The 16,261-nt window shown below is 50.1% G+C and overlaps 7 protein-coding genes across 7 annotated transcripts; 3 read left to right on the top strand and 4 right to left on the bottom strand.

The window, feature by feature from the left end:
- Positions 1–6,016: 6,016 nt before the first annotated feature.
- Positions 6,017–7,967, bottom strand: ALT_3613 (oxidative DNA demethylase; the record flags this gene model as incomplete). The annotated part of the gene is made up of 2 exons (XM_033556467.2): positions 6,017–7,739; positions 7,804–7,967. 2 exons carry the CDS (start codon positions 7,965–7,967, stop codon positions 6,017–6,019), a joined length of 1,887 nt encoding a protein of 628 aa, XP_033412358.2.
- A 726-nt stretch (positions 7,968–8,693) lies between these two features.
- ALT_3612 (uncharacterized protein) lies at positions 8,694–9,479 on the top strand (the record flags this gene model as incomplete). Its single annotated transcript, XM_033556468.2, has 1 exon — positions 8,694–9,479. The coding sequence occupies one exon, from the start codon at positions 8,694–8,696 to the stop codon at positions 9,477–9,479; it is 786 nt and encodes a 261-aa protein (XP_033412359.1).
- A 205-nt stretch (positions 9,480–9,684) lies between these two features.
- On the bottom strand, positions 9,685–10,571 carry ALT_3611 (uncharacterized protein; the record flags this gene model as incomplete). The annotated part of the gene is made up of 3 exons (XM_033556469.2): positions 9,685–10,059; positions 10,110–10,395; positions 10,534–10,571. The coding sequence occupies 3 exons, from the start codon at positions 10,569–10,571 to the stop codon at positions 9,685–9,687; spliced, it is 699 nt and encodes a 232-aa protein (XP_033412360.2).
- A 564-nt stretch (positions 10,572–11,135) lies between these two features.
- ALT_3610 (GMC family oxidoreductase) lies at positions 11,136–11,521 on the bottom strand (the record flags this gene model as incomplete). Its single annotated transcript, XM_033556470.1, has 2 exons — positions 11,136–11,350; positions 11,407–11,521. The coding sequence occupies 2 exons, from the start codon at positions 11,519–11,521 to the stop codon at positions 11,136–11,138; spliced, it is 330 nt and encodes a 109-aa protein (XP_033412361.1).
- A 27-nt stretch (positions 11,522–11,548) lies between these two features.
- ALT_3609 (enoyl-CoA hydratase/isomerase family protein) lies at positions 11,549–13,053 on the bottom strand (the record flags this gene model as incomplete). Its single annotated transcript, XM_033556471.2, has 3 exons — positions 11,549–11,942; positions 12,194–12,691; positions 12,740–13,053. 3 exons carry the CDS (start codon positions 13,051–13,053, stop codon positions 11,549–11,551), a joined length of 1,206 nt encoding a protein of 401 aa, XP_033412362.2.
- Positions 13,054–13,694: 641 nt separating this feature from the next.
- ALT_3608 (alpha/beta fold hydrolase) lies at positions 13,695–14,795 on the top strand (the record flags this gene model as incomplete). The annotated part of the gene is made up of 3 exons (XM_033556472.2): positions 13,695–14,231; positions 14,287–14,421; positions 14,469–14,795. The coding sequence occupies 3 exons, from the start codon at positions 13,695–13,697 to the stop codon at positions 14,793–14,795; spliced, it is 999 nt and encodes a 332-aa protein (XP_033412363.2).
- An 861-nt stretch (positions 14,796–15,656) lies between these two features.
- Positions 15,657–16,244, top strand: ALT_3607 (uncharacterized protein; the record flags this gene model as incomplete). Its single annotated transcript, XM_033556473.2, has 1 exon — positions 15,657–16,244. The coding sequence occupies one exon, from the start codon at positions 15,657–15,659 to the stop codon at positions 16,242–16,244; it is 588 nt and encodes a 195-aa protein (XP_033412364.1).
- Between the last annotated feature and the right edge of the window lie 17 nt (positions 16,245–16,261).

Genomic DNA, 16,261 nt, shown 5'->3' with positions numbered 1-16,261 from the left:
CGTTTCGAATTTCGAATGAACACTAGAAAGAGGAAATGAGACAAGAGGGATTGTAAACTCTGAAGGAACCGGGAGAAAAGGAAGGGCTGCAAAGAGTTTGGCTCTGATAGCCACGAGTTCTCGTTGAGACTGGCCGAAAAAAGCGGGGAAATGGCAGAAGGAATTGCTAATAAATGAGAATATAAGTTATGATATGAAACGAGGGAGGAAGGATGGGGAAAATGGTAAGGAAAATGGATAGCGCTGCTGTGTAGTAAGTAGTACTTTGGACCGTAGTAGTCGTACTAAAGACAAGACTTGTGGGAGAGTAGGGTGCAAGACCTCGTGGCGATGGTAGTGATGGATGAGGAAGAGGAGTATGTATGGGGTAGTATGCAGTGGCAGCGGCTGCAGCAGTGGTGGGACTCTATTACTACGTGGTAGCCATAATAATCGCAGTAATCATAAGTAAGACACCACAAGCAAGGAGAGAATGGAAAGGAATGACGAGATCGAATAATCCATCAGATAGCATCATTCATTCCTTTGGAATGCAAGCCCCCTTCCCACACACAAGTCACATCCCACCGAGTCTCTACATTCTATGGTATGATGCACATGAATCTATCTATCTTCTTCCCTTTTCTTTTCCTCTCAGATTGGTGCCTATTGCTATGCATCTATGATCCAATGGAAGTTTCAAAACCGCTTCTGGGATATCATGACAAATGTTTGGCTCAAAAAGTAGAAACAGCAAGCCTGATGTCTTGGCATCATTGCGCGTACAGTGTATTTAAAAGGGTCCATTGGGCCCTGTCACCAGCGATCAAATCAATGCATCAGGTTTCGTAGAGGAACGACTATTATCTGCCAAGATGACTGGTAATCAACCATGGATATTCTGAGTAGCTGTGTCGGACAAGAAAATATCAAATAATACCTAGCGGTCTATCAGATGAAGATAGAGTGCCGCAGTCAGAAAAGTCTCGTGGGGCCAGCCAAGCAATGGATGTGCACTAATCCTGCGAGCAACGAGGATCCCACCGCCACGAGGTAACCGCCTCTGCTGGGGTTGGCAAGCAAAATCGAGACCTTTTGGGTTTCTGCTGTTTCTGAGGATTTGCCATTGAACATGGCTGGATGTGCCATGACCAAATATTGGCGTCTGAGTGAGGTGTGTGATCAAATGTCAGGGACAAATTGCCGACTAACCCTATCTAGATCCTAGGTGCTTACCCTAGGTGATTAAGCAATACATAGATAGATCAAGGAGACTAATGAACTCTTGTCACGTTCTATATATTCTGCTACCTGGAATTACCCTCTAACCCAAGCTGTGTAGATAGCAAAGACCCATTTCTGGTGTCAGAACCACTGTGCAGAATAAGTCTACTATAAATTGTTCGCAAAACGAGGACTGGAGCTTGCCTGATTTAGGCAATTGTGGAAGCTGTCTTAGGCAATTCTCACGTAGATCTTACGGCACCCACCTTGCAGTCCCGCATCCATGAAGAGAGTCGTCGGTTTGGGTGCTGGCTGACTTGCCCCACCTTCATCTCTGCGGGACTCGGCGGAGACGATGAACAGCGGGTTTTGAAGCTCTATTTAAAGTCTCTTCAGGTCAACATTTTAGGCCATTCTTCATGAGAACAGTGACAATTGAAATATCAACTATCTTGAGTTCAAATATGAACTGGTGAAGGTCCAAAATCGACCTAAGCAACTGACATCGGCGAGCTGCCCCGCCACACACCACACCTAAACTGCTTTAGAAACCATGAGGGATCTAGAGTCCGAGATCCATAGAACAGAAAAAGTTTAGTCCGTCTTAAAGAGAGTCTTTCCGTCGAGGTCAGCAGGGTCCCAAGTCAGCCTAGCTAGTCCGGGAAGTGGGGCCCATCAAGGATTAACTGGGGGACTGACTGGGTCGATGCAACCTACGATAGAACCTGCACACCCAGTGAAAGTCCCATGGCCTTAAAAGAATTTCGGCGATCGGCCCATAGAAGCGGGTTGACGGCACGTTGTTGAAGTGATTTTATTATGTTCACAGTCTACCAAGTTACTTCGAAGAGTGTTCTAGAGGATCAATTAAAAGACTGCAGCTTTGGTAGATCATATGTGCTTTGCAACTGCGACAATTACATCATGAAGTTGAGTCGATGCATCACTAGAATTCCGGTTAAGGATCACCTATACCCGTATTACCAGAGACTCGATTTTTGCATAATCCGGGACAAATTGCATCGGCGTACATTTAACCGTTTGTGCAGCATAAAATCATAAGATCAAGGGCCTGCTCAGTCGGCATGAGTCTATGACACATGAGCTCTCAAGTCCCCCGACCATGGACATTGACAGTATGAATCTATCTAATTTCTCTTCTCAGTGAAAGATTAGTATTTGAGGACGAGACGGGGAGCTTGATGCTGGCCTCATTAACAGGTCACTGGCTACTAACCATCTGTGTACTGCTTACCTTGAGCTAGAGAATTAGCGCTCCGTAGCGCTTTCACGTGGCTACTATGAACGATCGCCCTCAGGGGTCCCACGCTTTGCGAACTGCCCTAAACGGTCTAGTGGGGGCACGGTCAAATCCGTGGCAAGTGTGGTGGGCGGTGGTATTTGCCCTGGAGAAGAAGAATGGTCCGTCCTTCTCCTTGCAGATTAGAGACTTTGTCAAGTACATTTTCAACACTATAGAATTACGGTTGGAGGCAAATGTAATTGATCCTCTGAATTTCATTTTCCATTTTTTACGTCCTTCATACAGTGAAACCATATTAAATTGTCGAAATTGTTATGGATACTTGAACCAAGGCTGAGTGCTGAGTGCTAAGGTAGTGATGACTGGTGATGGTGACAGCGGGCATAGAACGCCGAGGGATGCACCAGTGACCGGGGGAGGGACCAGCTGCCAGACCAGTCTCGAGGTGCGGCTGCTTGCGGGTGGCTTGAGCAGTTGGTGGACACCACCGAAATATGAGATCTTGGCAGTTTCTTTCTCAACTCTGTTTTGGTTCCCGTACTGCCGTATTAATCTCTTCATTTTCCGCTTCATTCTTTGGCTTACGCGGTAGGACTCTAGGTTGGAGGAGTGGCAGTGGCACATGTTTTGACTTTCCAGCAACGTACAGACACATGGCGACCATGGTGGAATGATCGCCGCTAGGGAAAGCCGTCTGAGTCTGGGCATCCGAGTATTGGACGGTTGGAGTCGTATTGGCCCAGCCACTCGGCTTCTGTCCTCCGATACTTCACTTCATTAGTATTCATTATTATTGACTCTACCTTAGTGAATCAATTCCATGCAATATAGTCAATCCTTCCATGGGAAAATGTCTAGGCATGCCCTACCGGGATGGAATGCGACCATCACCATGCATTCTCGGGCACATGTGGATCACATATGGGATGGATTTCTGCCTCAGGCTGATGCATGTTCTTCTGCGACAATAATAAACGCCCTGCTTGATTTACCATCAGCAATAGTACAGTCAAGTTACGGCGCGTACTGCAACTTATTCACGAAGTTCAAGTCTGGATACTCCATACCCTGTACTGCACTACAGCATGTCTACCAGACAGATCCCACACATGGACAGGGAGAAGGTGGTGGCGCTTATATCCTGGTTCTCTTTTCCTAAGCCCCACCTCGTCACTCTTTGCAGTCTGAGACTCTGAAGTCTGCAGCAGCCCTTGCTCAACATCCTGGTTTGGTCGTAAATTACTCCGTATCCGTGATTGTAACCTCGGACTCTCAAGCTGTAATGTAATAAATCTATGCTCGATCATATGAAAATCTATAGAAAAAGAACCGAGGAAGCTTAATGTATGTGATGAAGTACGGAATAGCTTACAATAAGCATATTTCCATTTCGGGAAATGTCTGGTTGCTGACAGACAAAGAAACATCAACTCTGGCAAAGGCTGAGTAAAAGTAACAAACCATGCCATTGCCACCGCTGATCTGACCTGTCCACAACGCTCAAAGGCATCCATCCCTGTTAGCGTGCGCCATGTGCCAAATCAGAGTTGATTGGTAGCGCCATGGTAGCACTCGGAGATTGCTTCTGCACGCTGCTGCATTGTTTTCGCCCCGAAGGATATGCCTTGCAACCCTAATCATGGGTTCTATGCTCAAGGATTGTCCCGTCCAAGACCATACAAAGCAGGCCGACTGAGCGCAAACAAGACAGATTGGCAGGTAAGCCAAGATCGATAGTATTTATTTCCTTTTTTTTTTTTTTTTTTTTTTTTTTTTTTTTTTTTTCCCACTTGATAGTCAGTGCGCTGCGCCGTTATCCAAGGTCCCTGTCCCTGGTCGTTCGGTCTTTTCGGTCGCTGCTGTGGAGTAGTTTATATTTACACGAATCCAGGCTCATTCTTCATGGTCCATGCATCTATGATCCGGCAAGCATAAGCATGGCTTCTATCCGTCCTCCACGGAATAAAGATCCCGCCCTACCTTACGGAGTACTGCCTATGCGTACAAGAAAGATATCTAATGAATGGCCATGGCCAAGAAGATGTGCGGGGCTGTACTTATGTATGACTACCTTCCCCCCTGTCAGCATCAGCATCTTACTTCCTCCTCCTTAATAACTATCTGTCGGCTGATTCTTGAATGATGGATTATCTATGTGCTTACCCGCCAGCGACAAGCGGACTCATATGTGGGTGATTGCGCCCATTCTTCTGCAGCTTGCAGACCGCAGCACTCCAAGTCCCGTCTTAGGCCCGTGTGACAGAACAGGGGTTGTGCTGACTAGTTCAATATCGGTCCCCCGTCGCTTGATCAACGGTGATCAATTAATCAATCAATCAATCAATACAATTCCATAGACGAAAATCGCTTACCGATGATCGACCAAGGCCGCCTCGCCAAAATCCCCGTCTGCGGACGTGCTCGTTCATCCCCCCCTGGTCCAATCGGCCAACGGACTCCATCTATTTGATACACCATCAAGGCAAACACTTGCACCTGCCATAGCGGGCTTAGGTCTGAGTCTGGGGCCAGGATATCCGTGAGTTGAACGCAAGCTAAGCTGGAGGGGGCAGTTCTCCTGTGGTCTACTGTGTAGTCTCTGCTCGCGCGACTGGCTGGATGTCGACTGACGAGTCAGCTTCTGCATTGACGGAGAGCGTCTTCGGGCCGCGCAGAGATTGCAGGGGTTCAGATACTCCGGTGTAGGAGATTAGTTTACTCCGTCCGTTGAGTCTGGACTGCGTCAGTCAGTCATCAGTACAACATGACTACAACCACGAGACATGACACAGTAGACTGTCTCAGACTCCACATGCGAGCTGCGGGTTGGCCACCACTACCAGCTTCTGACCACTATCTCAGGCTCCACGCTATAGATGCTCCATATGTGGCGTCATTACGGGCCTGCAGCACTGCAACTGATCTTCAGCATGTCCCAATTTTTAGATGTGCTTCGCTGTCATGCTCCTCGATTTCTCTCCGAGGTCTTCCGATGAGAGTAGATCGAGCAGGAGCACGAAGACTATGATGCTGATCGACATTGCAGAAGAAAGCTCTAGAGATTGCACAAATGCGTGGGGTGATAATCCGTTCTGCGCGTGCTGCAATTCAGCTAAAAGTCACTATTTGCTTGTGATTGGCGCCGATAGACAGAAATGCCAAGAGCATCGATGTTTTACGTGTCGGTGTATTAGCGTGTGATTAATCAAGTGTGCAGAGCATGGCGACTGTGGTGTCCTTGGCTCATGGAAGGGCCGTCAGTACCACGTGGAATGAAGTCTGTTGACAGAGTAGCTCATCACTGGTGTTGCCTTGGGGTCGGATGGGAACCGTATGTATTACCACGGTGTAGATAGTCTAGAAGTGAGATGGCTATGCTATGCTGTGCTACAGATGATCAAGTCTAAGCCACGAGACTGGCTGATCAGATAGGCAGCAACATATTGATGTCTGCGGTGTAACCTATTTTTAATATCCAACGCTGTATTCAGAATAAACTTGAGTATGTACAGTACTTGCTTAAGAGATCGTCGCTTTTGCGGGGTCGGGCTATTCCTCGTCATCATCCTCGTCATCGTCATCATCCTCATCGTCCTCGTCGTCGCCAAAGTCAACGCCCATCTCGCCGGTGATGTCCCACCGGTCTCCCTTGGCCGCGGCGCTGACATACTTGACAAACTTGAGGGTGCCGCTGTCGCGCAGGACGATGCTTAGCCGGTTCCATCCCGCCGCGGTGCTGAAGAGGATGCCGTCGTCCTCGTCCGCCGCGGCGGACTTGTAGATGGCTGCGTCGCCGTCGTCTTCGTCGTCGCCGGCCATGTAGATCTCGTAACCGCCTACCGCAGGCTCGTCCGCTATGGTAGTCTCCTTCGCCTTGGACTTCTCCTGCGCCTCGCCGTTCTCGTCTTCCATCTCCTCGTCTTCGTCCGTCTCCTTCTCCCAGCCGGGTGTGGGCGTCAGGCCCAGCGTGAACTCGAGCCGGGGCTCTTCGCCGTCGTATCCGCTCGCGAGCGTGTAATCCTGCCCGCGGCGGAAGCGACGTGCCAGAAGGTCATAGCTTGTAATGTGCTCAGCACCGGTTATCAGAGCCAGCCATTTCCGGAACGCGGGTGAAGGGAACAGATCGTTGAGCAGTTCCTGGATAGGAGTTTTCTGGTCCGATGGGGCGGTCCCATGCTGCTGGAACAGATAGCGCTGCTTGTGCGGCGGGCGAGCAACGGTCCATTCGGTCTTCGCCTGGATCTCGTCGGAAGACTTGGGAAGTTCCTGCTTCTCTTGCTCTTCGATATAGGCCCGTACCCGTGCAGCAAACTTGTCCGACAGGAAACGATCAAGGTTGAGGGACGATTCGTTGGAGAAAGTCTCGGACATCTCCTCAGCGATGTCAGGCGTCAAGTAGGACGGCGCGATGTACTGGAGTAGAAAGTTGAGGTCGGATTCACTGAACTCAGAGCTGGGTTCTTCCTCCATCTTTGCCTTTCCCTTGCCCTTGACCTCCGGCTCTTTCTCGCACACAACCGGCTTGGCCTGGGGCAAATCGTAGATGTCGCCGCGGCCCTGGAGCTGCGCCAGACTGCTTCGCTCGGCCAGCTTCTCCTCCAGACCTTCCTCGTAACCATCCTCTCCCTTTTGTGGGATATGGAACCATCCACTGATGGCCATGCGCACACGCTTGGCCGATTTATCCACACCCTCCTTAGGGTGATACACTTCCTCGACGTCATGGAAACTCTCGCCGGGCTGGACGGTGAAGAAGCTGAGCTGGTTGAATGCCGGGGGGATGCTCAGACTGAAGTCAGGGCTGGGGACTAGGACGTCCTCCCCATTGATGTCCTTCTTGGTGGTGGTAGGGTACAAGCGTAGAGCACCGCCCCATTGTGCTTGCCAGGGAGTGTCCGGATCAGTCAGGTACAGAATATAGCTCAGACGTCGGCTTCCGATCACGTCGTCATGGCACAAAAGGTGGCATCCCTCGTTGTAGATGTTGATGGCCATATCGGTCTTGCGCCCGCTAAGCTTGCCAGAGCCCGTCACGGACGACAAGTATTCCCGGAATCGGGCAGAGTACAGGGCATCACGCAGCTTCAGCAGCGAAGGTAGCTTTGACAGAGAAGCATCGTCCAAACCGTCCAGATTCGCCAGGTCGCCAGACTGAAAGATCTTGTAGATATCGGTTTCTTTCTCGGTGAAGTCGAGGTGTTCTTGGATCTCGTTACGGACCGATCGCAAAAGGGAATCCTCAATTAGGGGATGAATCACTCCATGCTTGTAACTTCCTCCTGTCAGCGCCTCTGTACCTTTTCTCCGAATAAACAATCAAGCGAGGAGACACCTACGGGCTAGACTGGGCATATGCCTTGGTATACTTCTGCTGCTCCGAGGGCTCGAATAGACCATCACGAAAGCGCGCAGCTACTTCTTCGTTTGACATTGCGCGCTTCTTGGTCTCCGGCTGGCCATTGCCGTTCAGAGCCTCTCTTGTATCGGTCTTCCGCTTCATTTTGCAAGTATATATTGATACTTTTATGGAGGAATTATGGGAGTATCTTCTTAGAAGGGACGAAGATCATCTTTTTCTCTTTTTTTCGTTACTTTTTTTAAAGGCGGTGAGGAATCGGCCAGATCAATCAGGCCATCCATTATTGATCAGCCCATGGATAGTCCCATGGTCTGTCTTAGTTATGTCAATGATCTGTTTCTTTTTCCATTGTAAAATTGAAGAAGAAAGCTCAGAATGAAAAAGTCAAGACTATCTAATCTGATCTTTTCTTCCCTGATATATCAGATGATTGTGTGAAATGATATGGGTCTAATGTGGCCTGCAATCAGCTTGCGATAAGGCTCCAAGGCCATCAATAACACTCTGTAGATGAGAAGTCACCATGGCCTGGATCATTTTGGTTTTGATAAAAATAACCTCACTGACTCATTCTGCTTGTGATCCAGCGACAGGTTGCGCCCACGTGTATTTTAAAAACACCAGAAATAGCTTCATCTCTCTGTTTATCAACATCCACTCGGTCGGCGAGAACCGAAAGTCCGAATCAGGCAGAAGCGGCAAGACGTCATTCCCTCATTGTTTCATTGTTCGGTCAGTCATCACAGCAACAGGACATAGTATCTACCCCTGATCTACTCGACGCTTTTGCCATTCAACCAGGCCAACTCGTCTCTGTCTGCTTCTACACCATGAATACCCTTCTTTGATTGAATTGAGAACGGTACTATGCAGCCAGCGCAAGAGAACCACGAGAACGACGATCAGCCAGGCACACCGCCCCGCCCGCCTTATTCCCCAGTGACTCCAGTTCTGTCGCATCTCGCCCCGGCGAACGACTCCGCCATGACAAACGGAGCTCCCCATCCCTTCGCACCACCAGCATCATCGCCCTCACCTACTACTCCAGCTCCTCCCTATGCATCGCTCTCTAACTTCCCAAGCACACAAGGCCAGGTTGTGTTTGGTCAAGAGCCCGCGCCCGTACCGATATCGGAAAGTGAGAACCCCGATGCGATCGCATTGCGGTCCGCCATTTCTATCCTGCAACTGCAGAAACAGCAAAGTATACGGGATATACAGACTCTGGAGAAATTGAAGAAAGTCGCTGCTGCAGATCCGGAGGGGTTTGCTCGCGAATTGGCCGCCGGGAATCTCACCACAGCCAAAGATCAGGGGGCTTACATCAACTTCACACATAAAGACGACAACCCGGTTAGCGACACGACAGGGGAATCAACCAAGGAGGCGTTGGCCGATATAGGACCGATCCCAGCGCCCCAAAACGTGGTCCGAATGCCACCGATCAACTGGTCCAAGTATCAAGTCGTAGGTGAACCGTTGGATCGCATGCATGAAGATCAATTGCGCCGTCCGTCTTCTGGGGAGCCGAGACGTCCAGAAACCTCACAACGGGCGTCTGAGCATGTCGTAGCCTCGCCTTATCGGCCGTTGGTAGATAAATTGGATAGTCCAACACAAGTTAAAGGGACCAGCAAGAACAAGAAAATCTGAAGAGACACTGTCCATTCCACAAGAACTGATCGTTATTGTACATTCCATGCCAGATGGTCAGACCGATCCAGTCATAGCACATTTGTTGGTTTATCATGTCACATTAACCCACCAAGAAGAGACAGCAGAAAGGGAAACACGCCAACATCTGGGGCCAGCAGACCAGTCAGGATGAATCCAAACATCTGCAAACGCTGCAGGGCAACTACACGTCCAGAATCTCTGCCAATGCTTTCTGAAGTCTGTCGTGGGCTCTCTGGACCCTCTCTATCGGAGTCAGCTTGTCATCGTCCACCTGGTCGCCTCGCACTGCCTGGAGATTGGTCGGATTCGCTCCGGGATTGTTCACCATCAACTGAGCATGCAGCTTGCGATGAATCTTCTTGCGGAGGTCCTCACGCTCCTCCATTTTGGCTTTCATTCTCTCCTGAATGGCTTTGGTGAACTCGTGGGCATGGATCCAGGTCTGGGCCTTGTTACACTCCGGCTTGGTGTATCTGAGGATGGCTGCGATAGCCTCGTCCGAGAGAGCAGGGCGTCCGTTGGTGGCCCCGTCGTACACGGGCTGCTTGTTATTGGTCTGGGGCATGTGTCAGCGATGCTTGACAGGCAAGACCTTTGAACACTTACAGTCTGAGATTTACTGGGCCCTGGGACCTTCTTGCCGACTTCGTTGCGAGCTTGGAAGGGCAGTCCGAGCGTGGCCTGTCGAGCAGCCTGGCACTGAGCCATCATAACCTTCGCAATCTCCTCGCGATTGATGCTGATACGCTTGGAGGCTGGGTTTGGCTTCGGCTTGGTCTCTTTGGGGCCATCGTTTGCTTCGGTCTTCGGGGTATCCCCCTCGACTTCGCGGGCGTTGCGCTTCATCTTGGGATCCCACTCCTTTCCGTCTTCGATAGCTGAGGGGAGAAGCCTACGATATATCAGATCAAATGAAATGATGGTTTTGAGAGACTGACAGGATCTTGAGGCGACGGAGGTGACTGAAGATGACCAAAGAGAAAACCAAGGGAGACGAATACAACTTAATGCCATGAGAAATTCTACTTACCCTCGCATCTTAGTGTGTTGGTGTGCTTTGCTCGGCATGGCTCCGCTTGTGGTGGTGAGCGAATAGCATTGGTGATGGCAGAGACGTTGCACGAAAAGCGAGTTTTGATGTGATGCGGACTCTCTTGTAGCCTTGGAAAAGCCCTTGGGCTGGGAGAAATTTACTCTTAAAGGGTCATGTTGCCAATGCTGGGATGATAGTGAATGCGCAGTGGTCTTCAGTTGATATCTAGCTACCAGCCTTCCTCCAAGACTACGTCACAACAAAACGATGACTGCTTGTCCTAAATATCATTACCGCCTTTTTCGACGTTTATCGCCGTGTCAGAAAGGATTTTAGGACTCATTTTGGACCCCGTTACATATACAAGATATGTAAACCATCCAGCGGATTCCGATACAGTTTCATCCGCCTTTACCCAGCAGTTTGTCTAGTTCCAGAATCATCACTATGGTACTATCAAGCTGTCCTTGACAGACGAGAAGTGAAATACCTTCCTTATTTTCAACGTTTTTTAAAGAACGGTCATTAATATTCATAAAGCATGGTGTACCTCATAGCTGAAAGCTTCATTAACTTTTCCTCGGTCGAGTCTCAATCCCCTAGCCCGTCCAATGCTCCTTGATCAAATCTGCCGCGCGCTCTGCAATAGAGTAAAGGTTAGTCATCGGATGACCGCAAAGCTGAAACGGTTGAATAGACGCATCGACAACGCGAACACTGGCCGTGCCATACACCCGCAGCCCATTGTTGACGACTCCGCCTAGAGAATGGGGCATCATGGCCGCCGTGCCAATGGCATGGAAATTGGACGCACCTGCAGCACTGAGTTAGAGACACCTCCCAGGAAGAAGAGAAAATCACCGCACTTACAGTAATCTTTCAACCAGTTCGCCCACACCTCATCCGCGGCATTCCCAGGAACCGCCGAAAGATCAGGCCTCGATTCCTCCTCGATCATCCCCTCGAGCGGCGCAGAGCGTGACATCCGCGTGATATCCTTGGCAATTGCAGCCTACAGCTCGGCATTCCAATCCAACAGGCCGTAGTTGGGGTTTATCGCGGGCCGAGCTGCCAGATCAGAAGAGCGGATGTGCACGTTTCCGCGCGCAAAGGGGAGGAGGCCCCAGTACCCTGCGTTAACTGTTTTCTGGCCGCCGGGCTTGAAACCTATTTCTGCGAATAGGATGTTGTTCTTGATGATGAGGTCGCGTTGGACTTGGAATAGGTGCTGCATGTCCTCAGGCTGCATGGCTCCGTTGCTCATGTAGGCGAGTCGGTCACATTCTCGTTGTCTCGAGGACTGAAGGGCCGGCTTCGATGACGAGAACAGACACGTTGGGGTCCTCGGAGAGACGGTTGGCGACGATAAGGCCGCTGACTCCTCCTTCGACGATGATGAAGTCTTACTCGGGGGCCAGAGCAGCGACCATAGTGAGAAGGAGGATGAATGCGCTGAGATTCATTGTGCGTGGTGGGTGAGGCGCCTGCATGCAGGGATTGTGCGAAGATTATGATGTTACTGTTACTTCTTAGACGAGATAGTGAGGAAGCAGTGATATGAATTGTTGTCAGTCTAAGTCTCAATATATACAAATTTGCACTAGCGCAGGTATCTATATGAACAAGCACCCAACACTACCTATCATACTCAACTCACAGCTTCGCATTTCTCTGCTTCTCAAACGCCTCTACAGCTCTCAACGCAGCCTCTCCAGCAGTCCCTTTCTTCTCCTCTACCTGCTCCCTCCACGCCAGGTTACCCGCATGGTTATCCAGGATGTCCAGCGTATGCCGGTACATCTCCTCCTTCATCGTACCATAGATCCCCGTCGCAGCCTTGGTCTGCAACCCCCGCTCCCGAATCAACTGCAGCGTCTCCTCAAGCCCACCGACGCCGTCTACCAACCCCACAGCAAGAGACTGCGGGCCCGCGAACCGTCGCGCCTCAAGAATCAGATCCCGGAAGGCGGACGGAGTCAATTTCTCCCGGAAGATGCTCATCATGGGGCTCTGTAGCGGGACCCCGAACTCGAGCTCGTTGATGCACAGAAAGCCCTTGGCGGGATTCTGGATCCGGTAGTCGTGGTACATGGCCAGCATGAGCCCTCCTGCGAAGGCATGCCCGTTCAGCAGGCAGATTGTGGGCATGGGGAATCTGCATCTCGTCAGTAATCTGTTCAGTTGCGAGATCTGAAAAACGTACGTGAGAAACCGCCGGAATAGCTTCCAGAGCCACTTGTCCAGGAAGCCCTCGGTGGTAGTTGCGAGTTCAAGGTCGAGCCCGTTGCTGTAGAATTTGGGGATGCCGCTTGTGGTAATCACGACGCCTTTGGGGAAGCGGTGTTCGATTATGTCTAGGGCTAGAACGAGGGCGTCGATGAAGGTTGGGGTAAGTCTGTTGTCTTTTGGAGAGGTGAAGGTGAGGAGGTAGATGTTTTTCTCTTTCTCGGAGGAGGTGGGATTAGTGCAGACGATGCTGCCTCCTGTGGAGGAGATGGGGATGGTGAACAAGGACATGATGGCTTGTAGTGGATAGTGCTTTATTGATATTTGCTAGTATTAGAGTGAAGGATTTCACAGCATGAAGCTATGTACATCATTGTGAAGACAAAAATATGGCATTGTTGTTTGGTAGGGATAGCTCTTCCTTGAACCTCGGTTGGACAGCTCATAGAACGAATTATAATCAGTATATCACATGCTTCGATGTCCGATTGATAATCACATCCACAAGTATATCTTCAGTTTCAACATATGTACATATTGATGATTTCTGCGTAATCAAGCCGGATATGGGATGAAGTAGGTTGTCTGGATGCACTTATGCTGTGTTTTGGCCTGAGAGGGTGAGGCTAGACATGGCTGCCTTGGGACAACCATGCACCATTAGCTCAGTCGTCGATGATCATACTGGCCCCAACACCGACAGGAGGCCATAGATATCCTCCAGTTTGATGATGAATTGAGTCAACAAATCGAGGAACCAACCTGCTTGCAGGGTTTAGGGAGCATCACCAATAAGAGCGAGACAAAGACCAACAGTCGGTTTAAGTCTCCGAACCTCAAAAGAACTCTCCGCAGTTCGATGTACCCCGGATCTTTCACGCTTCAGTTCAGTGAAATTCGTCTTCTAATCTTACCCAACTGTGAAATCAAAAATGGCAAGCATTGCATTTCCCGAGCTCGCCAAGCTCCACACTCTCTCAACTTCCCATACATACAATTATGTCTACCACACAGCAACTGCTTCACGAACAACCATCCTCTTCCTGCACGGGTTCCCGTCTTCCTGCTATGACTGGCGCCACCAGATCCATCACTTCATCAAACTAGGATATGGAGTTCTGGCGCCAGATCTACTGGGGTACGGCGGCACCTCCAAACCCACCGCGGTGGAGGAGTACAAGCTCAAGAGTATGGCAAGGGAGATCATCGAATTACTGGACCACGAGGATCTGAGACGGGTCCATGCCGTGGCACACGATACTGGATGTAATCTCCTTTCAAGACTAGCAGACTATTACCCCGACCGTCTGCTGTCATGCACGTTTATTGCCGTGCCGTACTCAAAGCCTGGAGAGCATTTTGACTTGGACATGGTAAACAGGTTTACAAAGCAGTTGTTAGGATTCGAGAAGTGTGGATATATTGAATTTTTCGTTGAGAACGACGCAGGCAGTACTTTGGATCAACATGTGAGGGATGCACTCATTGCGAGAGCTCCCAGGCTAACATTGCACTCAATGACAGGCGGATTCGTTCTTCACGCTGTTCTACCCCGACAGCCCAGACTTGTGGGCTGAGCACCTTGGCCCTGTAGGCGCCATAAAGGCTTGGCTTCAGAATGATAAGCAAGGGCCTTTGGCGTCCTATATCAGCGACGAAGTATATTAATACCACACGATCCATGGACATCCAGCTGACAAGCACAGGAACGAGCTATGCACAACAAGATCTTCCAAGGGCACCACACGCCAGCACTCAACTGGTATCACGCTCTTATCAAAAATGTGAACAAGGATGACGAGGTCGAAGCAAACCTCGATGCAAAACTCCAGATGCCAGTCCTCATGATCGGTCCGCAACCCGACAAGTTTGAGATACCCGGTTTCCTTGAGCAGATGAAGGTCTTCGCCGAGGACTTTACGCTCAAGCGAGTCAGTACAACAAGTCACTGGGTACAGCTGGAGGCAAGGGAAGAACTCAATGCTATACTCGAATCATTCCTTGCACGCCCTGACTTGGCTGGTAAAATATAGTCAGCCTGGTGTGTTCCACGCAACCGCAGACGGTGACAGCTGCTAGACGAACTTCAATCAAAGAAATGTTAACGTATTATAGAAGAGCATAGAATCGAATATCAATCTCCCTTCAAGTCTTCAGGATTAAATCAGTTCTCCCTTCCTCAGCTCCAACGTTCCCAAGTGTGTAGATCCAGCTCAAGAATCGGACCTCAACCTCCATATATTGGACGACACTCCCGTAAGGTGACTTCCAAGATATGCGGTCTAGTTCTTCGATGGGGCTGACTTGACCCTGGTCGCCCTGTAGGTCCCAGGCCTCTTGAGATCAGTGATCATCAGCAAATCGTAAATCAGTAAGCTATCTACTTCCAGAAGCGTAGAAAACGAAGACAGGTCATTGATGCCCTCTACGACTGGAAATATAGACGATGAGCAGGTCAAAGAATTATAATTGAAAGAAGCATTATGGAGGTCTCTTCCACCGGGTTGGTAATTGTCCGGCGGCATACATAAAATGAGATGTGGTCCCAGTGCATGAAGTCACCTCACAGAACATATCAAGTCTTGAACGGCAAGCAATGACAAGACAAGGTAGATAGCCAAAGCTTCCAGTAAATCAGATCGATTGTTTTGTGCTTCACCTACATATCCCACGGTGTACCCCTCTAGATAGAAATCATCACATAGGACGATCGCGACTGATGCAAGGCATCGTCACTGACGTCATGCATCCTTCAAACTGCTTATCTACCGCGAGGACGCCAGACATTGTATGAATCAATCTATTGTGCAATTACAAGAAGACGAAGCCATTGTGTCATCCCTTTCTATCATTTCGTTTTTCATCACTTAGCTGCATTCGCAAGCATTATCAAAATGGAATCACCCGAACAACCAGCGCAGCCCTCTAAGCAAGCCGCATACGACCAACCCGAGAACCCAGTCACCCAGACACCCCAAGAGCAGCGAGTTCAGCCTCACCAGCGCCAGCGCGGTGATCCCGTCTCCTCCATTACCCGTCGTACCGCGGACTCCAAACCATCCAATGACGAAGAACTCGCAAGACTAAAGCAGAGGCGCGAACAGGAGCAGAAGAATCTGCAAGCCGCCTCTGATGTTGACTTAGAATATGGCGTGGAGGAGCAACCTGCAGAAGGAGACATTGCTCAGGCGGTAAGACAGAAAAGCGAGCGAGCACAGGCTGGGGCACATGCCGGTCCCGTTGGCAGTGCACAAGGGCCTGGAAACCCTGGATTCGGAGAAGAAAGGGATCTTGCTGCGGACATGGGGCGAAAGAGGGAAGAGCATGATCGAATTCTAGGCGACCGTGTTGGCCAGAGTCCTGCAGAACCCGATGGAGAGGCCGCCGAGAGGGAAGCGCTCAGACAGCGGAAACTGAAGGAAGAGGAGAATCTGGATGTGAAAGGAGCCGTTCGTGCAGGTACAGGAGATCCAGTTGCCTGAATCAAGTAGGCGGGGAT

Source organism: Aspergillus lentulus, assembly GCF_001445615.1.
Source record: "Aspergillus lentulus DNA, contig: Alt08, strain: IFM 54703, whole genome shotgun sequence".
Taxonomy (NCBI): Eukaryota; Fungi; Ascomycota; class Eurotiomycetes; order Eurotiales; family Aspergillaceae; genus Aspergillus; species Aspergillus lentulus.
This window is presented reverse-complemented; position numbering and strand designations above follow the sequence as displayed.